The sequence below is a fragment of the Microcaecilia unicolor genome, chromosome 13 (genome assembly GCF_901765095.1).
Source record: "Microcaecilia unicolor chromosome 13, aMicUni1.1, whole genome shotgun sequence".
In the NCBI taxonomy this organism is placed as follows: domain Eukaryota; kingdom Metazoa; phylum Chordata; class Amphibia; order Gymnophiona; family Siphonopidae; genus Microcaecilia; species Microcaecilia unicolor.
Genome location: NC_044043.1, coordinates 41214162 through 41233435, shown reverse-complemented (window position 1 = coordinate 41233435; position 19274 = coordinate 41214162). Strand labels below are relative to the sequence as shown.

Genomic DNA, 19274 nt, shown 5'->3' with positions numbered 1-19274 from the left:
CTCTGTGCTACAGAAGATTCAAGATGGAGGGGTTGCCTCTGCAGCTCTTCACCTAAAGCCATAGCCAAAATGTTGAGCATGGTCAATAGTCATATAAATGTCAAGAGAATAGGACTGCCTTTAGAGGTCCCCACCCTAAAATTCTACTCAGAGGCCCCAATAAAACAGGAACCCAGGCTTATTATACATTTCCATAACGAAGTAAAAGTCTGGCTAGTCATATCTATTTTTAAGTGTGGTGGTTGTTTTTCATTTGAATGTACCATTTTGATTACTGTATATTTAATTGTTTTTCCTCACTTAGAATTAAATTTGAATAGGTAACTGAGACCTCAGGAAGAATACTATATTCTAAGTTAAAGCTGTACCAAATAGCATATTTTACTATTGGGCTGAATACGAATAATGAAAACTATTATTCGGCCGAAGAATAACAGGCATTGAGCTTTAACATAACAAATAATAAAAGAAGTGGGATCGGACCGTTTAATTCTTCTTGATTATTCCTTCCAAGGTTTCTGGGGTCCTGGGTATTGGGGACACGGGAAGGCAGAGTTAAATTGATTTGTGTGGGGGGGGGGGGGGAGTTCTCCTCTTTTCATTTTCTTCTGTGATGATGTATTTTTTATTAGTTTTTGTGTTCTCTCTTGATTCCTGAGCAAGTGTATTACTTGTATTATTTTGTTAAAAATCCTATATAATAAAACGCACCTCCAACATTCTGAAGCTGACTGCATGGCTGAGGCATTCCTGCTCTTTGTATCCATCTCCTGAATTGACATTACGTACTTCTGGGTTCGTCACAAGCAGAAGTGACCAACCACACGAGGTTTCTCGGCTTCAGAATGTTGGAGGTGCATTCTATTAAATAGGATTGGTCAAGATCAGACTGGAGTGATTAGACCGGGGAGACACTTTTGCCTACTGTCAATTGAAGCACTATGTACAATCCTTAGACAGGGCGTCCCTGAATTACAAATTGGGGGAGAAGATTCAGACACTGTTTGAGGAGGCCGCTGAGGAGGCTCCTTCAATCTCTGGCCTCCAGAAGAAAATATGGTCCTTGGCACCAGCAAGGGATTTGACACAGCTCAGACGGAGATGGGAATTGGATGTGGGATGTGATATCGCCTCCTGGGATATTATAGCACACCTTAAAGGTATTCCACAAATAATTAGTGGGGCGGGATACAGAGAATGTGCATATCGAATCATCCACAGGGCATATTTCTCACAAGTACAATTGTTTAGAGCGGGAGGAATTGGTTCGCCTACCTGTATGAAATGTAATCTAGCTGATAATACACTATACCATGGTTTATGGGAATGTGGGATTATAAGATGTTTTTGGAAACGGGTGGTGGCCTTTCTTTCCTTGATGCTGTCAAGAAGGGTACAGGGCACACCTCAACAGTTGTTGTTGGACTGTCCTGGCTCTTTCAGGGGGCTAAGGGCGGAGGAAGTCCTGCTGTGTAGAAAGCTCTGTTTACTAGCACGTAAATGTATTTTGCAAAAATGGACTGTTCCGGATAGACCTGAATTTTGGCACTGGCGCAATCAAGTACATCAACTGATGACTTGGGAAGCGCAAGAGGCCAGGGGTTCCTTTAAGAGGAAATCACGTTTTTTTAAAGACGTGGAGTCCCTTTATAGCCAAACTCACGCAAAGAGGAAGAAGTCTCATCCTTAAAGTATGATTGAGAACCTGGAGACTCCATTGATGCCTTTAGACAGATCATAGGGAGGGTAAAAGGGAGGGGGGGATGGGAGGGTTGGGGGGGTGGGGGACAAGGGAGGGATGAAAAGACTATGTAAAAGTCTGATGTTACTTTAACAAAAGGTTTTGTTATTGACTTTAGAGATATCATTTTGGTGATTGTAATTGATGCTTAAATGTTGTGGATGTGACATCAATAAAAAGTTAAACCATAAATAGGATTGGTCAGTTCCTTGAAGCACAGCCAGAGCTCAGCGTCCTGCGCAGTAACGCTCAGACACCAGAGAGAGGGGGGGGGCTGACACCAGAGAGAGGGAGGGAGGGAGGGGGGCCTGACACCAGAGGGGGGGAGGTATCTCTGTCACACACACACTCTCTCCCTCTCACAGTCAATGTCTTTCTCTCTCTCACTCTCACACACTCTATGTCTCACACTGTATCACATTCACTCTCTATGTGTCACACAGTCACTCACACACTCTCTTGGTCTCATACACTCAGTCTCACAGAGAGTCTGTGTGTCTCACACACACTCTCTCTCTCGCACACACTGTATCAGTGTGAAACACACTCTCTCTCTCTCACACTGTCTCACATATGCACTTGCACACACTCTCTCTCTCTCACAGACACACTCGCACCCAGACTCACTCTCTCTCTCTCACACACACACACTCGCACATTCACTCTCTCTCTCTCACACAGTCACTCTCACACACACTCTCTCAAACATACACACTCTGAGGAAAACCTTGCTAGCGCCCGTTTCATTTCTGTCAGAAACGGGCCTTTTTTACTAGTTTACTATAATTAAAAACTGTAAAAAAAATAAATAAAAGAAGCAATGTGAAATCAGAGATCAAGTGTTTATTTCAGTACGATTTAGCACAATACAGCCCCAGGTTATTCATATTAGAACTTAAATCATTATACGGCCTAATATGAATAATATATTTGGGACTGAACTGAATCAAATATGAATATTTGGTACAGCCCTAATTCTGATATGGCCCTGTGGTCATACAATTTGCCCACCCTTGTTACAGACTGAGATATTGCCTTTTGAGGGCAAGAATTCATATCATCCAGTGTAATATTTATGTTAAAAAAAATATCACTTTATCTCTTTTACATTACATAACCCACCAACCAATTCCTCCCACACCTCTATCCTCTTAACCACCCAACCCAAAAGTATTACCATGAAGGACCTAGACATTCCAAATACAAAGAGTGTAACAAAGTGAAAGATATTCCAAACACCTTCCACCCAGCCCATCCCACCAACAACCAACCCATCCAACCTCTCACCCCTACATAGGAACCCTTCTTTGTATCTCATGTCTTCATCCGTTCTTAATCATTTGTTGCACGCTTTTTCAATTAGGAGCTCAAAGCATATTACAATAGATTTGGATCTTCATCAAGGGACACACATTTAAAACATATGGGTCTACATCGAAGTACACTTACTTGAAGTCTACAACTTGGATAACATTAAACAAGAAAGCATGCACAGCATGGTTCATGATATTCTTTCGTGTGTGTATGTGTGTATCATTGTTGTGCATTCTGTATGTGTACCATATGTGGTGTGTTGGGGGGGGATACCTGGATGTGACAGTACAATTTATAGGAGGTATTTTTTTTTTGGGGGGGGGGGGGGGGTTCATGGATGTTTGTGGAATTGTGAGGCTACGGAAGTTATGTAGGGGTAGTTTTGGGTGGCAGGGCAGTCTGAGGGGTTTTTTTGGGGGATATGTGGCAATGTGAGGTGGAAAAGATTTGGGGGTGATGTGGCAGTTGCAGGGATAGTTTTTACATGTGGAGCAGTTTTTGAAATCATAGGGTAGTTGTGGCTGGTGCAGTCTGCAGGACAGTGGAGTAGTTGCAGGAAAGGTATTTTTGAGTGTGGGGTAGTTTGTGCGGTAGTGGAGCAGCTGTGAGGGCAATTTGCACGATGGTGATAAAGTTGTAAGGAGCAGTTTGCAGCATTTTTAGTAACTGTCGGTAGGGGTGGGGTACTTTGAAGGTGACTAGGCAATTGCAGGGGGTATTATTTGGCTGGGGCAGTTTGGAGGGTGCTGGGACAGCTGGGGTGGCAGGAGCATTGTGCGAGGGATTGGGGTAGTTGCAGTGGTAGTTTTCTGGGGTGGTGCAGTTTGTGCAGGGAGTATGTAGTTTGGATGTTAGGGAGAGGCAGTTAGAAAGAAAAATTCCCTATTTTCTACTCTCTCAACTGCTATGTTTCACTGTATGTAAGTTTCTATGCTACAGTAGCAGGAATGCATTAGTCAATTTTTTTTGTTTTTGAAGGGTGAGCTTGTTTCTCTGTGACTGAGTCCAAATTTGGCCCAATTTCAAATTCAATGTGTTGTTTTTTTTTTTACCTGTGTTTCCAACACCTCAAGCTTCATCCCATTGCACGGGGTCATTTTTTTTTGGGGGGGGGGGGGAGGGGTTGGGAGAAGGTGGGCTTCTTCCTGTGGAATCTCCAGTCTAATACTGCACATTTTTTCCACTTGATTTGTCTTTTTACTCATTTTTCCAAAATGCCAAGTTTCATCCTATTCTGTTAAATTTTTGGAGAGTTATTTTGCCCCCAGATTGGCAGATGGACAGACAGACATTCTCAACTCCTTTTGTATAAACTTGATAATGGAAAGAATAAAAAGGCCTAACTGATATCAGCATAGATACTCAGTATTTCCAATAATGAGGTGTAATGTTAATATTTGAAAGGGGGTAAACTCAGGAGTAATCAAACAAAATATTTCTTTACAGAAATTATAATACATGTGGGACAGACTCCCAGCAGAGGTGGTGGAAATGAGGACTGGATCTGAACTCAAAAAAACACGGGACAAGCAAAAAGGATTTCTAAGGGCAAAAGATTGTAGACCTTAGTAACTGGTATGGATGGGCAGACTGGATAAGCTGTATGGTCTGAGTCATTTTCTACGTTTACAGTGACCGAGGATAACAACCGAAGTAAGGCACTGTATGGAGTGAGGATCCAATGAGATGCAATTTGCTTTTAAAAGGCCGGAAAGAGTATATTTATAGTGGTAGGTCCTTTTTATGGAAGGATAACTTTTTCTCTCTAACACTGAAGATACCTTTAAGGAATAAGATGATAAACTCTAAAAGCAAATTCCAAGCTGCCTCTGTCACCTATGTGAAGGCACGTTACACCTTAGTCTGATTAGAAACAAGTTTTAAAACTGGACTTTTCTACTGCTGTTATAATAAATTAATCCCATTTCAATTACGTGCATGGTCAAATTGTTAAATTATTTTTCTCTTTAAAATATCCTTTATGGAAATGCTTTAAAAATATCAGGCCCAATATTTAAAGCCAAGCTTCTAAATTTAGACACCTAATTTAGAAATCTTTTTACTAAGTTGCATTAGGCACTAACGTACACCTAACACAGCTAAAAGCAGAGTACTTCAGGACACACCCAGGTGACCTGTGGTAACTCCAAAATGTGCACGCGCAAAGAAATATTTCTAAATTCGAGTGAGGGCGTATCAAGGGGGCATTCCTGAGCTAACCAGTTAGCACATCTACATTAACACATGCTAACTAGTTAGCAGAGGGATATGGCATGAGCCCTTACCGCCTACAAAATGGATGGCGATAAGTACTTATGCAGTAATTTCTAAAAATGGCTTTTGCGCTAATGACAACACAGGGGCATGACCATTAATATTAAAAAAAAAAGTAAATCAGCCATTTTACGGCTGCAGTGTATGGGAAAGAAATGCGTAAGGGCACGCTTAGTTCACCTTTTGCTGCAGCTTAGTAAAAAGGCCTCATTTAGGTTCTTATGAGTTGTCTGCTTTCAGCCAAACTTAGGATTCTAAATTTTTAGTTGAAAATTGACCAAGTTAGAACTGCCATTAATTTGCCAAGATTCAGGAATTCAGGATCCTAATTTAGGTGCCTACTGAACTTCACCAATCGCCCCTCACCCCTGACCTTAAGTCTTACCCTATTGCAATCCATTTTTTAGTATCATTAATTTAGGGATTCATCCCTAGTATATTTTCAAAGAGGTAAATTTAGGAGCCTACCTGGGTTCGATTCCCACTGCAGCTCCTTGTGACCCTGGGCAAGTCACTTAACCCTCCATTGACCCAGGTACAAAAACTTAGATTGTGAGCCCTCTAGGGACAGAGAAAGTACCTACATATAATGTGTACAGTGAGGCGTACGTCTAGTAGCACTATAGAAATGATTAGTAGTAGCAGTAGTATTTAGGAGCCTGGGAATTTTAGTGGGGAATTCAAAGCTGTAGTGCATGTTAATGAAATTAGTGCACGTTAAATGCTAAGAAGCCTATAGGTATAAATGGGCATCTTAGCATTTAGAATGCACTAATTTCATTAACACATGCTAAAGCTTTGATTAATTCCCCCTAAATCCTTTGAAGTTCAGTCTCTTACTAAACCGTGCTAGCAATTCCTGGCGTGGCAAATGAGAGAAAACTCATAGGAACTGTTAATGGGCTTCCTCTCATTTGCCGTGGGGGAAATTGCTAGCGTGGTTTGGTAAATGAGGCCCTATGTTTTTCTCTCTCTCTCTCACCACCTCTCTTCCCAACTACATTACCTTGTGTCTTAGATGGACCATTGATCTGACCCAGTATGGCTATTCTTGTGTTCTTAGCCTCAGCAAAACCACATTTCTGAATGCAAATTTATATCATAGATTTAGCAGAATTTTTAAGGTGCATGAAATTAGCAATTTGCCTTCTGCTGTGATTTCAGATTATATTTTTCTGAGTTAAAAACATTTGTTGTTTATAAAAACCTTATCAGCCTGATTTATCAAAGGTATTTTTTCCTACAGCAATAGAATGGGAGGCAACATCTGATGAATTTGAGACTTAATATAAATAAGCCTAAAACTACAATTCAATACAATCATAAATGTTCTATGTATAAATTACATGTAATATGACAACAGCCATCTTGCTTAGCTGTCTTTACTGAACAATTAGTTAATAATGTTTAAGAAACAATCCAGTAACTTAACATGCTTTTTATTGGTGATTCCCACACCTGTCCTGGGAAAACCCTAGCCAGACAGGTTTTCAAGATATTCATAATGAATATGTATGTGATAGATCTGCATACCAACTGATCTTGTGCATATCCTGAAAACCTGACTGGCTGGGGTTCCCAAGGACAGGTTTGGGAATCACTGCTCTACATCTTAGTTGCTAAATTAGTCCTTAAACCATAGAAGACACTATTTACTACTGTTATGGGGCAAAAACAATGAACATAGCCCAATAAAACGTCAATACCTAACAGTCGGTCTAGGGGCAAAGGAGCAGGAATAATGGAATCCTAAAGACAGATTTCATATTTTTAAACAATTTTACATCTGCGCATTTCAATGCTTTATATACAATACATTCTCACCACTTTCAGAAAAATTCTGTTTCAATGGCTTTTGATGAGAAGTGTCACAACAAATGGAGGAACATTCAGTCTCTATGACTGTAAAACACACAAACCAAAGAGTAGGGTTGATGTGTTCTTTCAAAGGACACAAGGGAGACGCAACAATTCTTATATATAAGAATTTATTGGAGCTGCACCAAAGACTCAACACAGGAGCTGTGTTTCAGTGCATAGGCATTTGCCTCAGGAGTCTAAACAGAAATGAATATAGATAAAAACTTACATGAAGTTAAACGTTTGACATTCCAATATATTGTGTTTTGTGTAAATCTAAAACTGTATCGATGCAACTTATGATACATGCACTTTTTCTGTATCAGTGCTAAAGCACACTTTTATACAAAGTTTTTTTTATTCTTTCTCCGCAATATAATTAACTATTTCTTAAAGATTGCATGGTCTACAAGGGTTATATGTTTTTTTCCTGTTCTGTATAAATTTTAATGTATTTCCCATAGTTATTGAAATTGACCCTTGATACAGCATTGTATACATTTTATTTTCAGAGTTTTATACATGTATTCTTTTATTAATTTTACCTTTTAGATTATTCGTGAAACGATTAACATTTATCTGTTTCTTTAGTACGTAGACATATTCTATTACTTTTATGTTCATGTAAGATTTTACCTTTATGCATTTCTATTTAGACTTCTGAGGCACACGCCTTTGTGCCAAAACATAGCTGCTGTGTTGAGTCTTTGGTGTAGCTCGCAACAATTCTTATACATAAGAATTGTTGCGTCTCCCTTGTGTCCTTTGGAATAGCCCATCTACCCTACTCTTTGGTTTGTGTTTTGATAAGAAGTGCCAAAATATTAAAACTGTTCTATCAAATTTATTATTTATTATGAAAAGCAAAAAGGTGTTCATGTTAATAAAAGTAGTACTCTATTCCAGGAAGGAAATGCTTGTTCACTTGTGTACGCTACAGCTATGCTGGTTAAAGCTTTTGGAAGTAATCTTTACCTGCTCTGAGGAAATGGCAAAAAATGACCAAGGGAAGAGCCCAAACTGGCATAAATAATTTAGGGGAGTAGGTAGTGTAGAAATAAAATTCCAAGTCAGAATTCAAGACATGTGACTGGATGAATGGAAAAATGCAGAAAGTTTAAAAACAACCAATATTGGGAAATGGGAAATAGGACTTGATATACCGCCTTTCTGAGGTTTTTTGCAACTACATTCAAAGCGATTTACATATATTCAGGTACTTATTTTGTACCAGGGGCAATGGAGGGTTAAGTGACTTGCACAGAGTCACAAGGAGCTGCAGTGGGAATCGAACTCAGTTCCCCAGGATCAAAGTCCACTGCACTAACCACTAGGCTACTCCTCCACTAGCAACATTCCATGTAGAAGCCTGCCCTTGCAGATCAGCAACGCGGCCGCGCAGGCTTCTGTTTCTGTGAGTCTGACGTCCTGCACGTACGTGCAGGACGTCAGACTCACAGAAACAGAAGCCTGCGCGGCCGCGTTGCTGATCTGCAAGGGCAGGCTTCTACATGGAATGTTGCTAGTGGAATAGCAACATTCCATCTAGAATCTCAATAGTAGCAACATTCTATGTAGAATCTCCAATAGGGAAAGGGAAAAGGGACTTGATATACCGCCTTTCTGAGGTTTTTTGCAACTACATTCAAAGCGATTTACATATATTCAGGTACTTATTTTGTACCAGGGGCAATGGAGGGTTAAGTGACTTGCACAGAGTCACAAGGAGCTGCAGTGGGAATCAAACTCAGTTCCCCAGGATCAAAGTCCACTGCACTAACCACTAGGCTTCTCCTCCACTCTATTCTAGAAATGGGATGTAAAAAATATACAGTAACCCTCCTAAGCCTCCCCCATGGGTGTCACTGAACCCATAGAGTGCTTGTGTGACTCCTTTCAACTGAATGTCAAGAGTCAAAAATTTAAGTGGACATATTTGTCAGAACTGATTTCTGCCCTTATTATTTTCTGTGTGCAAACCGGGTCTCTCATAGCTATACTAAAACTGAAAGTTCCTTAGGGTTTCTGTCTCATTCATGCACAGAACAGATACATTCACAAATAAGTGAACATGGTAGTATGCATTCTTGATAACAAAAAGAATATTTCTCCATCCAGACTTACCAACAAAGCACTCTTCAACATTTAAGGGACAACATAAGTAAATGCAGTAGATACTTACTCAAAAAATAAAAATGCTAAGAAGGAAAATGTAAAAATGTAAGTGCACACTAAATGAGAACTACATCAAAACCTTGTGTAGAAAACTGTTTCTGTTTAAAAAGCTGAGCCCTTAACATTTAACAGATGTTGGCTAGCCCAATTCGGCTATATATATAACAAAGCAAATAATGCCCAAGGCTTCAAAAACACTGATACATAAAAAGAAAAGCTTTATTTGTTTATTGTGAAGAGGAAGAGACTTGCAACTTAATATAATTGAAAACCACCAGATCATTAACAATAAGTCAACAAAGTTTCCTGTATCAAATATCTGCATCAATTTACTCCAGAAAAAAAACTACCTAATTGTTGATAACTAAAATGCTACAATACCATATTGCAATTAAAATACTAGTTATGCAAAATATATGATGAAAGAAGCATGAATGTATGAAATGCTACCTATGTATGATTCTATACCTTTAATCAGACTAATTATCTTCTTCAGATGCTTACAAGTTTGACTGCATCTTTATAATCTTGCTTACTAAATATTACAAATCAGGAAAATAAGGATTTAATCCAATACGAGTGCCAGTTTATAGTATCAACTTCTGCTTTGGAAATATTTCATGAGCAGCATGCAGTTAACTCAAAAAACTGTATCCTCCCTTAGCTCTGAAATGCATCTCGGCTTATGAAATGCAAGGGCAGAGCTCATTAATGCAGCAACCCCCACCCCCAAGAAATTGTGCCTGTATTTCTCCAGTAAAGAACAAAACAAAGATACATTACCGTGTAATCTGCTAGGTACTGATCATGTTAATACGGGCATAGGAGCTTCAGGCTATAAAGAGATTACGTGTATGTCTCATCCATCCCTAGAAACCCTCAATTAAAAACGGTTTTCAAAACCTTATGCAATATGCCTAGCAGTCACCAAAACTCACACGGGATTTAAATCTATCTCTATACATGTTTTTAAACATACACACAAGACACCATCACAGATCAGCAAAGTCTGCTAGTTGTTTTGCATTCAGCGATTACGACTCGGATGCAACCTACAGTCCAAGCCTCTTTCATTTGGCCAGAAATAAAAGAAAGAGAAGCACAAAAATAAATAACTATAAACCAACACTAAACGAAAAGCTAAAGAAAGGTAAAATATACAAATTAGTCTTGCAAATGAGTGCAATCTATACACATGCCGTACACTACAGCGAAGCACACTCCATTCACCCACTCAAGGGGACAATTCCTCTCCCCCTTTTGCCCTATATATGTCTCTCCCCAGAGTCCCTCACCCCCAGCCCGGGGCCTCGGAGCAAGGCCGGCCAAAGCCCGTGCAAACCGCTTCGCCCAACCCCCCCATTACCAATTTTTTTTATTAATTTTTATTTTTTACCTGCTCATCGAACCGATTCACCACGGCCTGGACCCATTCCACCGGTCTGTGCGCCGCCATCTCAGCCCGGGAAGAGCCCGGGCAGGGGGAGTGTGAACACTCCCGGGACCGCCTGGATTCGGATTTTGTAGATATACGTATAATAAATATATATACAATATATATATATTGCAAAGTACCTTCTTCCCCTGGGGGAGGGGTGGGAGGTTCTCAGTTCCCCCCTCTAAACCTTCGCGACTACGTTGTTTTTTTATTTTGTTGTTTAGGGGGATGTCTTTTTTTTTTTTGGCTTCCTTTTTTATTTTTATTATTATTTTAACTTCCCCTCCCTCTTCTTCTTTCCCCCCTCCCCCTCGCTTGCTATCGAAGTCTCTCTACAGCCATCACTGCGAAGACGCCATGACACCACACCGGAAGTTTGCTCCTTTTCCACTCGAGCTGCGAAGAAGGGGGAGCGCGCATGCGCAATACAAGCAAGGCGGAGAATACAAGGTGGGCAAAGGAAAGGATAATGAAAAAGGCTCTCGGACAGTTTCATTAATGAAAAAGAAAGCCGGCCTGGTGATGTCATCTCTTCGATTCAAGAAACTTTATTGCTGTGACAATTTGTGTTGCCAAAAACTCCTATTTAATTAATTAAATACATGGAGGGTGGGGCCTAGTGGCATAGATGAGACTTGAATCAGAAGACAGCAGCTTTAATTCTACTTTTAATTCGCTCTGCGGTTTTGGACACGTTTCGTTATCTGTTCTCGTGTCATGTACCCACTTATATTGTAAACTCCTTGGAAACAATGATTGCATAAAATAGAAATAATTACAGTGTTTGCTCTTGTGTTCAGTATTGTTACAGGCCACATTGTATTTCTTATCTTTGTGGCAGTTGCAACATATTTTGCTGCACTTACTCCTGAGGTTTATATGGCGTTTATCCCACTTATTCTGTGGTGGACAGATTTTTATTTTCTCTCAGCTTTGGGAAGTTTGCATTTTATAGTTTTGCTAATAGTAGAACAAAAACATTTTATGTTTCGCTACAGTCAGGAAACATGCAATCGGGGTTGTATTAGTTTTCTGAGGCTTACACTTCTAACAATTTTAAGCAGGAGAAACTTGACAGATCGTTCTCATTATGTTCTATATATAGGATAAATTGTGCTCTGTTTTCTTTTCATTCCATACGAAATGGGCCTATGCCACCTTCTGCTGTTTTGTGCATCCATTTTCCATTCACATAGCATTTGAAAAAAATCTCAAAGATGCCACAGCGACCATTCTGTCAGAGTTGGTTTGTTTTTGTTTTGTGTTTTTTTCCCTCTATTTTCAAAGAGGCAGTACCACCTCCTCTGCTAAAGATCACAACACTTGTCATTGTAAGTGTCTTGACAGCTCTTTTCTACTAGAAATGTAACCTTCCTTTCATTCATATCTCACCTTCACATACTCTCTCTCGAGTACATACACTCCCTGTACCCTCCCTGTTTACACGCAGCCACACTCCTGCATTTACTCGCATCAACCCTGTACATAAATCATCAAAACTATTTGAAAAGACACAATAGACATTTAGACAAACTAGTAAGGTGTAGATTGCTTGGAGTACTTTAGCCTTCCATCTGTTTCTACCACTGTCCTCTATATCTGTTGTAATCATGCCTGCATTCTATCACAGCACAGGTTTCCATCACCTCTGCCTTGCTCTTCATGCCATCTATATCCTCAATAAAGAACCATTTTCTCTTGTTTCCTCGAACCTTCTTCCTTTCAATATGATATCATAAATCCTTCTCTTTTAATTTCTTTTTCTATTAAAAATTTCTCCTTCTTAGAAACATTTTAATATTTGACAGACTATGGAGCTCATTTTCAAAAGAGAAAAATGTCCAAAAAGTGGCATAAATCTGCATCTGGATGTTTTTCTCACAAAAAAAAAAAAGTCCAAATTGGTATTTTCAAAATCAATTTTTAGATGTTTTTCTATGAAGTCCATCAGAAGTGCATTCAAATCACAAGGGGGCATGTCATGGGCATGTTAAGGGTGGGATCTGGGCATTCCTAACACTTGGACATTTTTCAGCCATAATGGAACAAAACAAAACCATCCAGGACTAAGACATTTTGAGCTAGACCTGTTTTTATAACAAATAAGGCACAAAAGGGTGCCCAAAATGACCACTGGAGGGAATCAGGGGTGACCCCCAATACTCCCCCACTGACCCCATCCCACCCCCCACAAATGTGAATACAAATATGATTTAGCAGCCTCTATGACAGCCTCAGATATTAGAGCCAGGTCTATTAGAGCAGCAAGCAGGCCCATGGAGTAATCTAGTTGTCAGTGCAGTGCATGGTCCCTATCTCCCTCTACTTGTAACATTTGTGGTGGAAACAGCCCTCCAAAACTCACCACAAACCCACTGTACCCACCTATAGGTGCCCCCCTTTACCCATAAGGGCTATTGTGTACAGTTGTGGGCAGTGGGTCTTGAGTGGGTTTTGGGGGGCTCAGCAGACAAGATAAGGGAGCAACAGTGAGATGTGTACCTGGGAGAATTTTTTTGAAGTTCACTAGAGTGCCCCTTTTATCTCCTGGGATGTCTGGGAGACCACTCTACTAAAAATGCTGCCCCCTCACACATCCCAATGGCTTGATTTTCTATGTTTTTCACATGGACATATTTTCTTTTGGAAAATGGACCATAAACATAAAACATAAAATTCTGTGTTACCTATTACTATGTAAGCCACATTGAGCCTGCTTTTAGTGGGAAAGTGTGGGATACAAATATAATAAATAAATAAATAAACATCCAAAGCACAAAATCTTGTTAGAAACAGTATTTTTTAAAACAAAAGATAGACATTTTTCTTTTTGGAAAATGAACTTCTTATTCAGGTTTTGGACGTTTTTGCAAAACGTTTAAAGTTGGACTTAGACGTCATATTGAAAATGTCCCTCCACATATCATATCCCTCTTTTCCCTTCCTTGTGGAGTTGGTGTTGCAGATTTTTAATCAGTTTAGCATACCTTATTTTAGGAGTATCCATTCTCTCAATGTCTTTAAGACAGTATGGCCAAATTTGACCTGAGAATGTCTGCAACAGCTATGCATGGGATAAATCTGCATACACTAGAACCAAAAATATGTAAATTTACTTGTCACTAGTGTCATAGCTTGACCAATTTTTTTTTACCCAATATAGCATCAGTAACTAGAGAGATTAGTTTGTTTGGGCCAGAGAATGACCTGGGGTCAGGGACCTGCGGTAACCATGGGGATGAGGATGGGGACAGAGCATGTGGGGACTGGGACAAACTTTGTCCCCATGTCATTTTCTACTTTGAAGCCTGTTAATGAACTGGACTGTTATTTATGTTTAAGTGGGCGACTATCTCCGAGGACGGGTCCGCGAAGGGGCAGGACAGACCGTATTTTCGAAAAGGATGGGCGTCCATCTTTTGTTTCGATAATACGGTTGGTGCCGGGCAAATGCATTGGATTTGGGCAGATTTGAGATGGGCGGTATCAGTTTTCAGCAATAATGAAAACCAAAGCCGCCCAGCTCAAAAACGAACAACTTCAAGGCATTTGGTCTTGGGAGGGGCCAGGATTCGTAGTGTACTGGTCCCCCTCATGTGCCAGGACACCAACCAGGCACCCTAGGGGGCACTTGTAAAAAGTTTTTAAAAAATTAAAATAGCTCCCAAGTCCATAGCTCCCTTACCTTGGGTGCTGAGCCCCTCAAATCCCCCCCAAAACCCACTCCCCACAACGATACACCATTACCATAGCACTTGTGGGTGAAGGGGGGCACCTAGATGTGGGTACAGTGGATTTTGGGGGCGGTTTGGAGGGCTCCCATTTACCACCACAAGTGTAACAGGTAGGGGAGGATGGGCCTGGGTCCACCTGGCTGAAGTCCACTGTACCCACTAACAACTGCTCCAGGGACCTGCATACTGCTGTGATGGAGCTGGGTATGACATTTGAGGCTGGCATACAGGCTGGCAAAAAAACGTTTTTAAAGTTATTTTTTTTTGGTGGGAGGGGGTTAGTGACCACTGGGGGAGTCAGGGGAGGTGATCCCCAATTCCCTCCAGTGGTCATCTGGGCAGTTGGGGCACTTTTTGGGGACTTGTTTTTGAAAAAAAAGGGTAAAAAAAAAGCGGCCCAAATTCTCGCTACTGCCGCCCTTCTTTTTTCCATTATCTGCCGAGGGCGCCCATCTCTCCTCGGCCGATAAACACACCCCAGTCCCGCCTTCACCACACCTCTGACACGCCCCTGTCAACTTTGTTTGTTCCCACGGCAGACTGCAGTTGGAGGCGCCCAAAATCAGCTTTCGATTATACCGATTTGGGCGCCCATGAGAGAAAGGTGCCCATCTGCCGATTTGGGTTGAAATATGGGCGTCTTTCTCTTTCAAAAATAAGCTGGTTAGGGGCCCTTTTACTAAGCTGCATAAGTGTTTACGCACGCCCAACGTGCACCAAAATGGAGTTACCGCCCGACTACCACGTGGTTCTTGCGGTAATTTCATTTTTGGCACGCATCCAATACGTGCATCTGAAAATATTTTTTATTTTCTGGCACACGTAATGGGGCGCGCACCAAGTGGCATTTGGCGCGCATAGGTCATTACTGCCTGGTTACCGCATGAGTCTTTACTGCTAGGTAAATGGCTGGCGGTAAGGTCTCAGACCCAAAATGGACACGCGACAATTTTCATTTTGTTGCACGTCCATTTTTGGCAAAAATTTTAAAAAGGCCCTTTTACAGACACGCTAAAAAAATGGATCGGCATGCACCCAAAACCCACGCCTACACTTCTGCAAGCCATCTTCAGCGTGCCTTTGTAAAAGGACCCCTTAGACTCCACATTTCACCGAAGCCTATAAGGCGACTTGCATGAACACTATGCAGAGTTTTGCACAGGTGCTGACCACATTTCCTCTAAAGTTATTACAGAAAGTCATACAGAATGAGGCACAGAAAACATGGTCACTTTGATATACATCTCTCCTGGTAAATTAGACCTCTCTTCATCTCCAACTAAAGCATTCTGCCTTTCACCTTCTATGATGTTATTTGAGGAAGCCATTTCCAACTGAGCCGCAGACCTATCTGTGGCATTTTCTCAGTTTGCTTCTCTCCCCACAGCAGGAATAAGTTTCTTCCACTTCCCACCTCTGAAGCATTTCTGAGCAGTAGAGCGCGCTGGTGGTAGATAGGAAGAAACAGGGCATAGGAAAACATCACTGCCTAGCAGAAAGCTGCTCCCTAAAATGTCCTCTGCAGCAGGAATGCCTTGAAGTGCTTCAGAAATGCTGGCAAATTCATGAATAGAATGCTGTCCTGACGTCTCCCCAGCTGGGGTAGAGGTGGGTGGGAGTATCCTTACTCTTCCCTGTCATTATCAAACTAGGAAATCAATAGAAATATGGACACACCTCTCAAACTAGGAAAAAATTCTGAGGAAAAAAAATTATACGGCCAGGTTGTCCAGAGTTCTGCAATAGCATGGTAGCAGTGTCGGCCATATTGGAACCCCACCTCTTCTCCCCCCTAACATAACATAGCAACATAGTAGATGGCAGCAGATAAAGACCAGTATGGTCCATCCAGTCTGCCCAACAAGAAAAATTCATTACATATGGTATGAAGTGATACATCATATGTATATATGGCAACACTTATGCATTTATGTTTATCCCATAAAAAAGGCAAGGATAAATCAAGATCAGATATATGTGCAGATTTATTGAGTTAGTTATTTGATATTTCTTGGAATTGTACCTTGAATTCTCACTTTCATTGTGGGCTGTCTTGGGTGATTTGTGTATTTATTCTCTTGTATTGGGTTTTTTTCCTTTTTTTTTTTTTTTGATTGTAATATTTCCCTCTTCACCCTGTTTTCTGTACCAAGTTTATTTCTTGGTTTATAACTGAGATTCAATAAATATAAAATAATAATAATAAAAGATTGGAAGTATTCCAGTTTGATCTGCATAGGTGGGGTGACAGTTGATTTGCAGGGCCAGGATTAAGACTGATATCTCCAGCAGAGAGGAGGAGAAGGAGCAAGAGATTATGAAGAAGAGTAGGAGGTGTATGACGACAGTGAAGAAGATGAAACATGCTCAGAAAGAATTAAGATGGCTGAAAAGAGCTGAGGAGAGATGATGAGGTGATGAAAGTCTAAAATGGGCAATGTGGTCTTGAGATGGGGAATAAGACTGGAGACAGCTAGCATCAGGAAGAGAAAGTATAGTGGAGCCATACGAAATAGGAGAAAGAAAGATACAAACCTGCGGTGATATGATGATGTGCACCATCTGGCAAGCAGCTTCCTCGCAAGCAGCTGGAAGGAGCACAGGGTAACAGGAGCAGAAGCCTGAGGAGATCGGGGTAGATCTGGCAGTCATCCTGGAGGGCAGATATAAGAATACAATGCAATACAATGAAGAGTTTTATTTTCCTTTACAGCCCAATTGGTTCAGTGCGAATTACAATAACAAAGAACTAACAATATCTATTTATTTATTTATTGCATTTGTATCCCACATTTTCCCACCTCTTTGCAGGCTCAATGTGGCTAACAATACATCATAAATGGTGGAAATATATTAGAAAATAGACATTTAGTGTTACAGAAGGACTTGGGGTAACATGATAATGATAAAACATGATAGTAATATAACAAGCATATATTATAAGACAGTTCTGAATATATGTGGAGGAGTGGTGTATGTTCACATTTGTTGATCTTTGTGGTATGCCTTATTAAAGAGATGGGTCTTCAGTAGTTTGCGGAAGTTGGTTAGTTCGTAAATCGTTTTTAAGTTGCGCGGCAGTGCTTTCCATAACTGTGTGCTCAAGTAGGTAAAGTTTGACGCATGCATTAGTTTGTATTTTAGACCTTTGCAGTTGGGGAAGTGCAGATTAAGGAATGTGCGGGATTACAAAATCAAACAATTAACAAAACAGATCTAGATCAAATTGTGAGTTAAGTATTTCTCAAATAAGAATGTTCTAAAATTTTTTAAAGCTTAAATAAGAAATTTCCAATCTTACTTCAATAGGCAGCTTATTCTGATATTCTGTCACCTGATAAGAAAACATTGAACGAAAAATTCTTTTGGATTTTATTCCCTGTGCTGATGGAAATGATAGCATCAGATTGTTTTGGATAAATCTTGGAATGGATGGAAAAATTATAAAGTGATTCAAATATTCGGCGGTTACACCAAATTTAGGGCCTCTTTTATCAAGCTGTGTTAGCAGTTCCCATGTGACAATGCTGACAGAGCCCATTCAACTTGAATAGGCTTTGTCGGCATTAGAGCATTGGAGCCGCTAGTGTGGCTTGATAAAAGAGACCCATAATCCATCTCGTACACTCCTGAATCTCCACTTCCCCAGCTGCAAAGGACTAAAATATAAACTGACACATGCATCCAGCTTTTCCTACATAGGTGCGCAGCTATGGAATACACTACCAACTGCTATGAAAAAAATACATGACCTAATCAACTTTCGGAAATCTTTGAAGATCCACCTCTTTAATAGAGCATACCATAACGATCCATCATTTGAACTAAAGTACATTACCGCTTTATCTGTTATTCCTATAACATTCTCTCTATACATGATGATTATATACACTTTGTTTCCATGTTCTTATTTAATTACCAATTGTATACGTTAGTCTGTCATGACGATACCATGGCGGAGCAATGTAAGCCACATTGAGTCTGCAAATGTGTGGGAAAATGTGGGATACAAATGCAATTAATAAATAAAAAACAATGTGCATATTTTAAAATAGCACCAGGTATGTATCGGAAGCCACTGCAATTTTTTCATCAGGGGAGTAGCTCTATCGAATTTTTGTGTATGTTGCATGATGTCGACTCTGAGCATTGTGCACTGTAAATGCTGGCACTAGGGTTGGCCGTAAAGGCCTCTAGCACCCACGTTTACTTCTGAGCATCATCCCCTCAGCGTACAACAGGAAACAGTGGAAATGACCAGTTAAACAACACAGTCGCCAATGATGCAAAGTTTGCTTTATTGATTGTCTTCTAAAATGACTCGACATGGGCTGTGTTTTGGCTGAATGGCCTGCATCAGGTATCTGACATCATCCTGAATTGTGACAAACAAATACTGTGGTATACTGGTAGATCCAAAGCAATGAGGAAATATTGTACACAGAAAATCGTCAAGTATGCAGATTCAAAAATCTACATTTTAATCGCATCAGCGATCGGCATGGATCTAGCCACTTTCTCTCTTCTAGCCAATCACTGAGTTGAGCACAAACTTTGTGTTCTATAAGTTTTCCTAGAAATTGAATTTTAGGTACTGGCTGGTAACTTTCAATTTTGTTCTGGTCAAGGTTCTTCTTCTTTAGCAAAGGACACACCACTCTGAGTTTTAATGCTGTTGGTAGTTGTCCATTAGAAAGATAAGAGTTCACGATTTTTGTGGTGCCTTCTATGACCCCCC

General features: G+C 40.4%; 1 protein-coding gene across 1 annotated transcript in view; it reads right to left on the bottom strand.

Moving 5' to 3' along the window:
* NF1 (neurofibromin 1) overlaps window positions 1-11011 on the bottom strand; it is a 464504-nt gene extending 453493 nt beyond the window's left edge. The window contains 1 exon segment of the mRNA XM_030222524.1: window positions 10761-11011. Within this exon segment, the coding sequence (XP_030078384.1) occupies window positions 10761-10820 (60 nt within the window). The 5' untranslated portion in view covers window positions 10821-11011.
* Between the last annotated feature and the right edge of the window lie 8263 nt (window positions 11012-19274).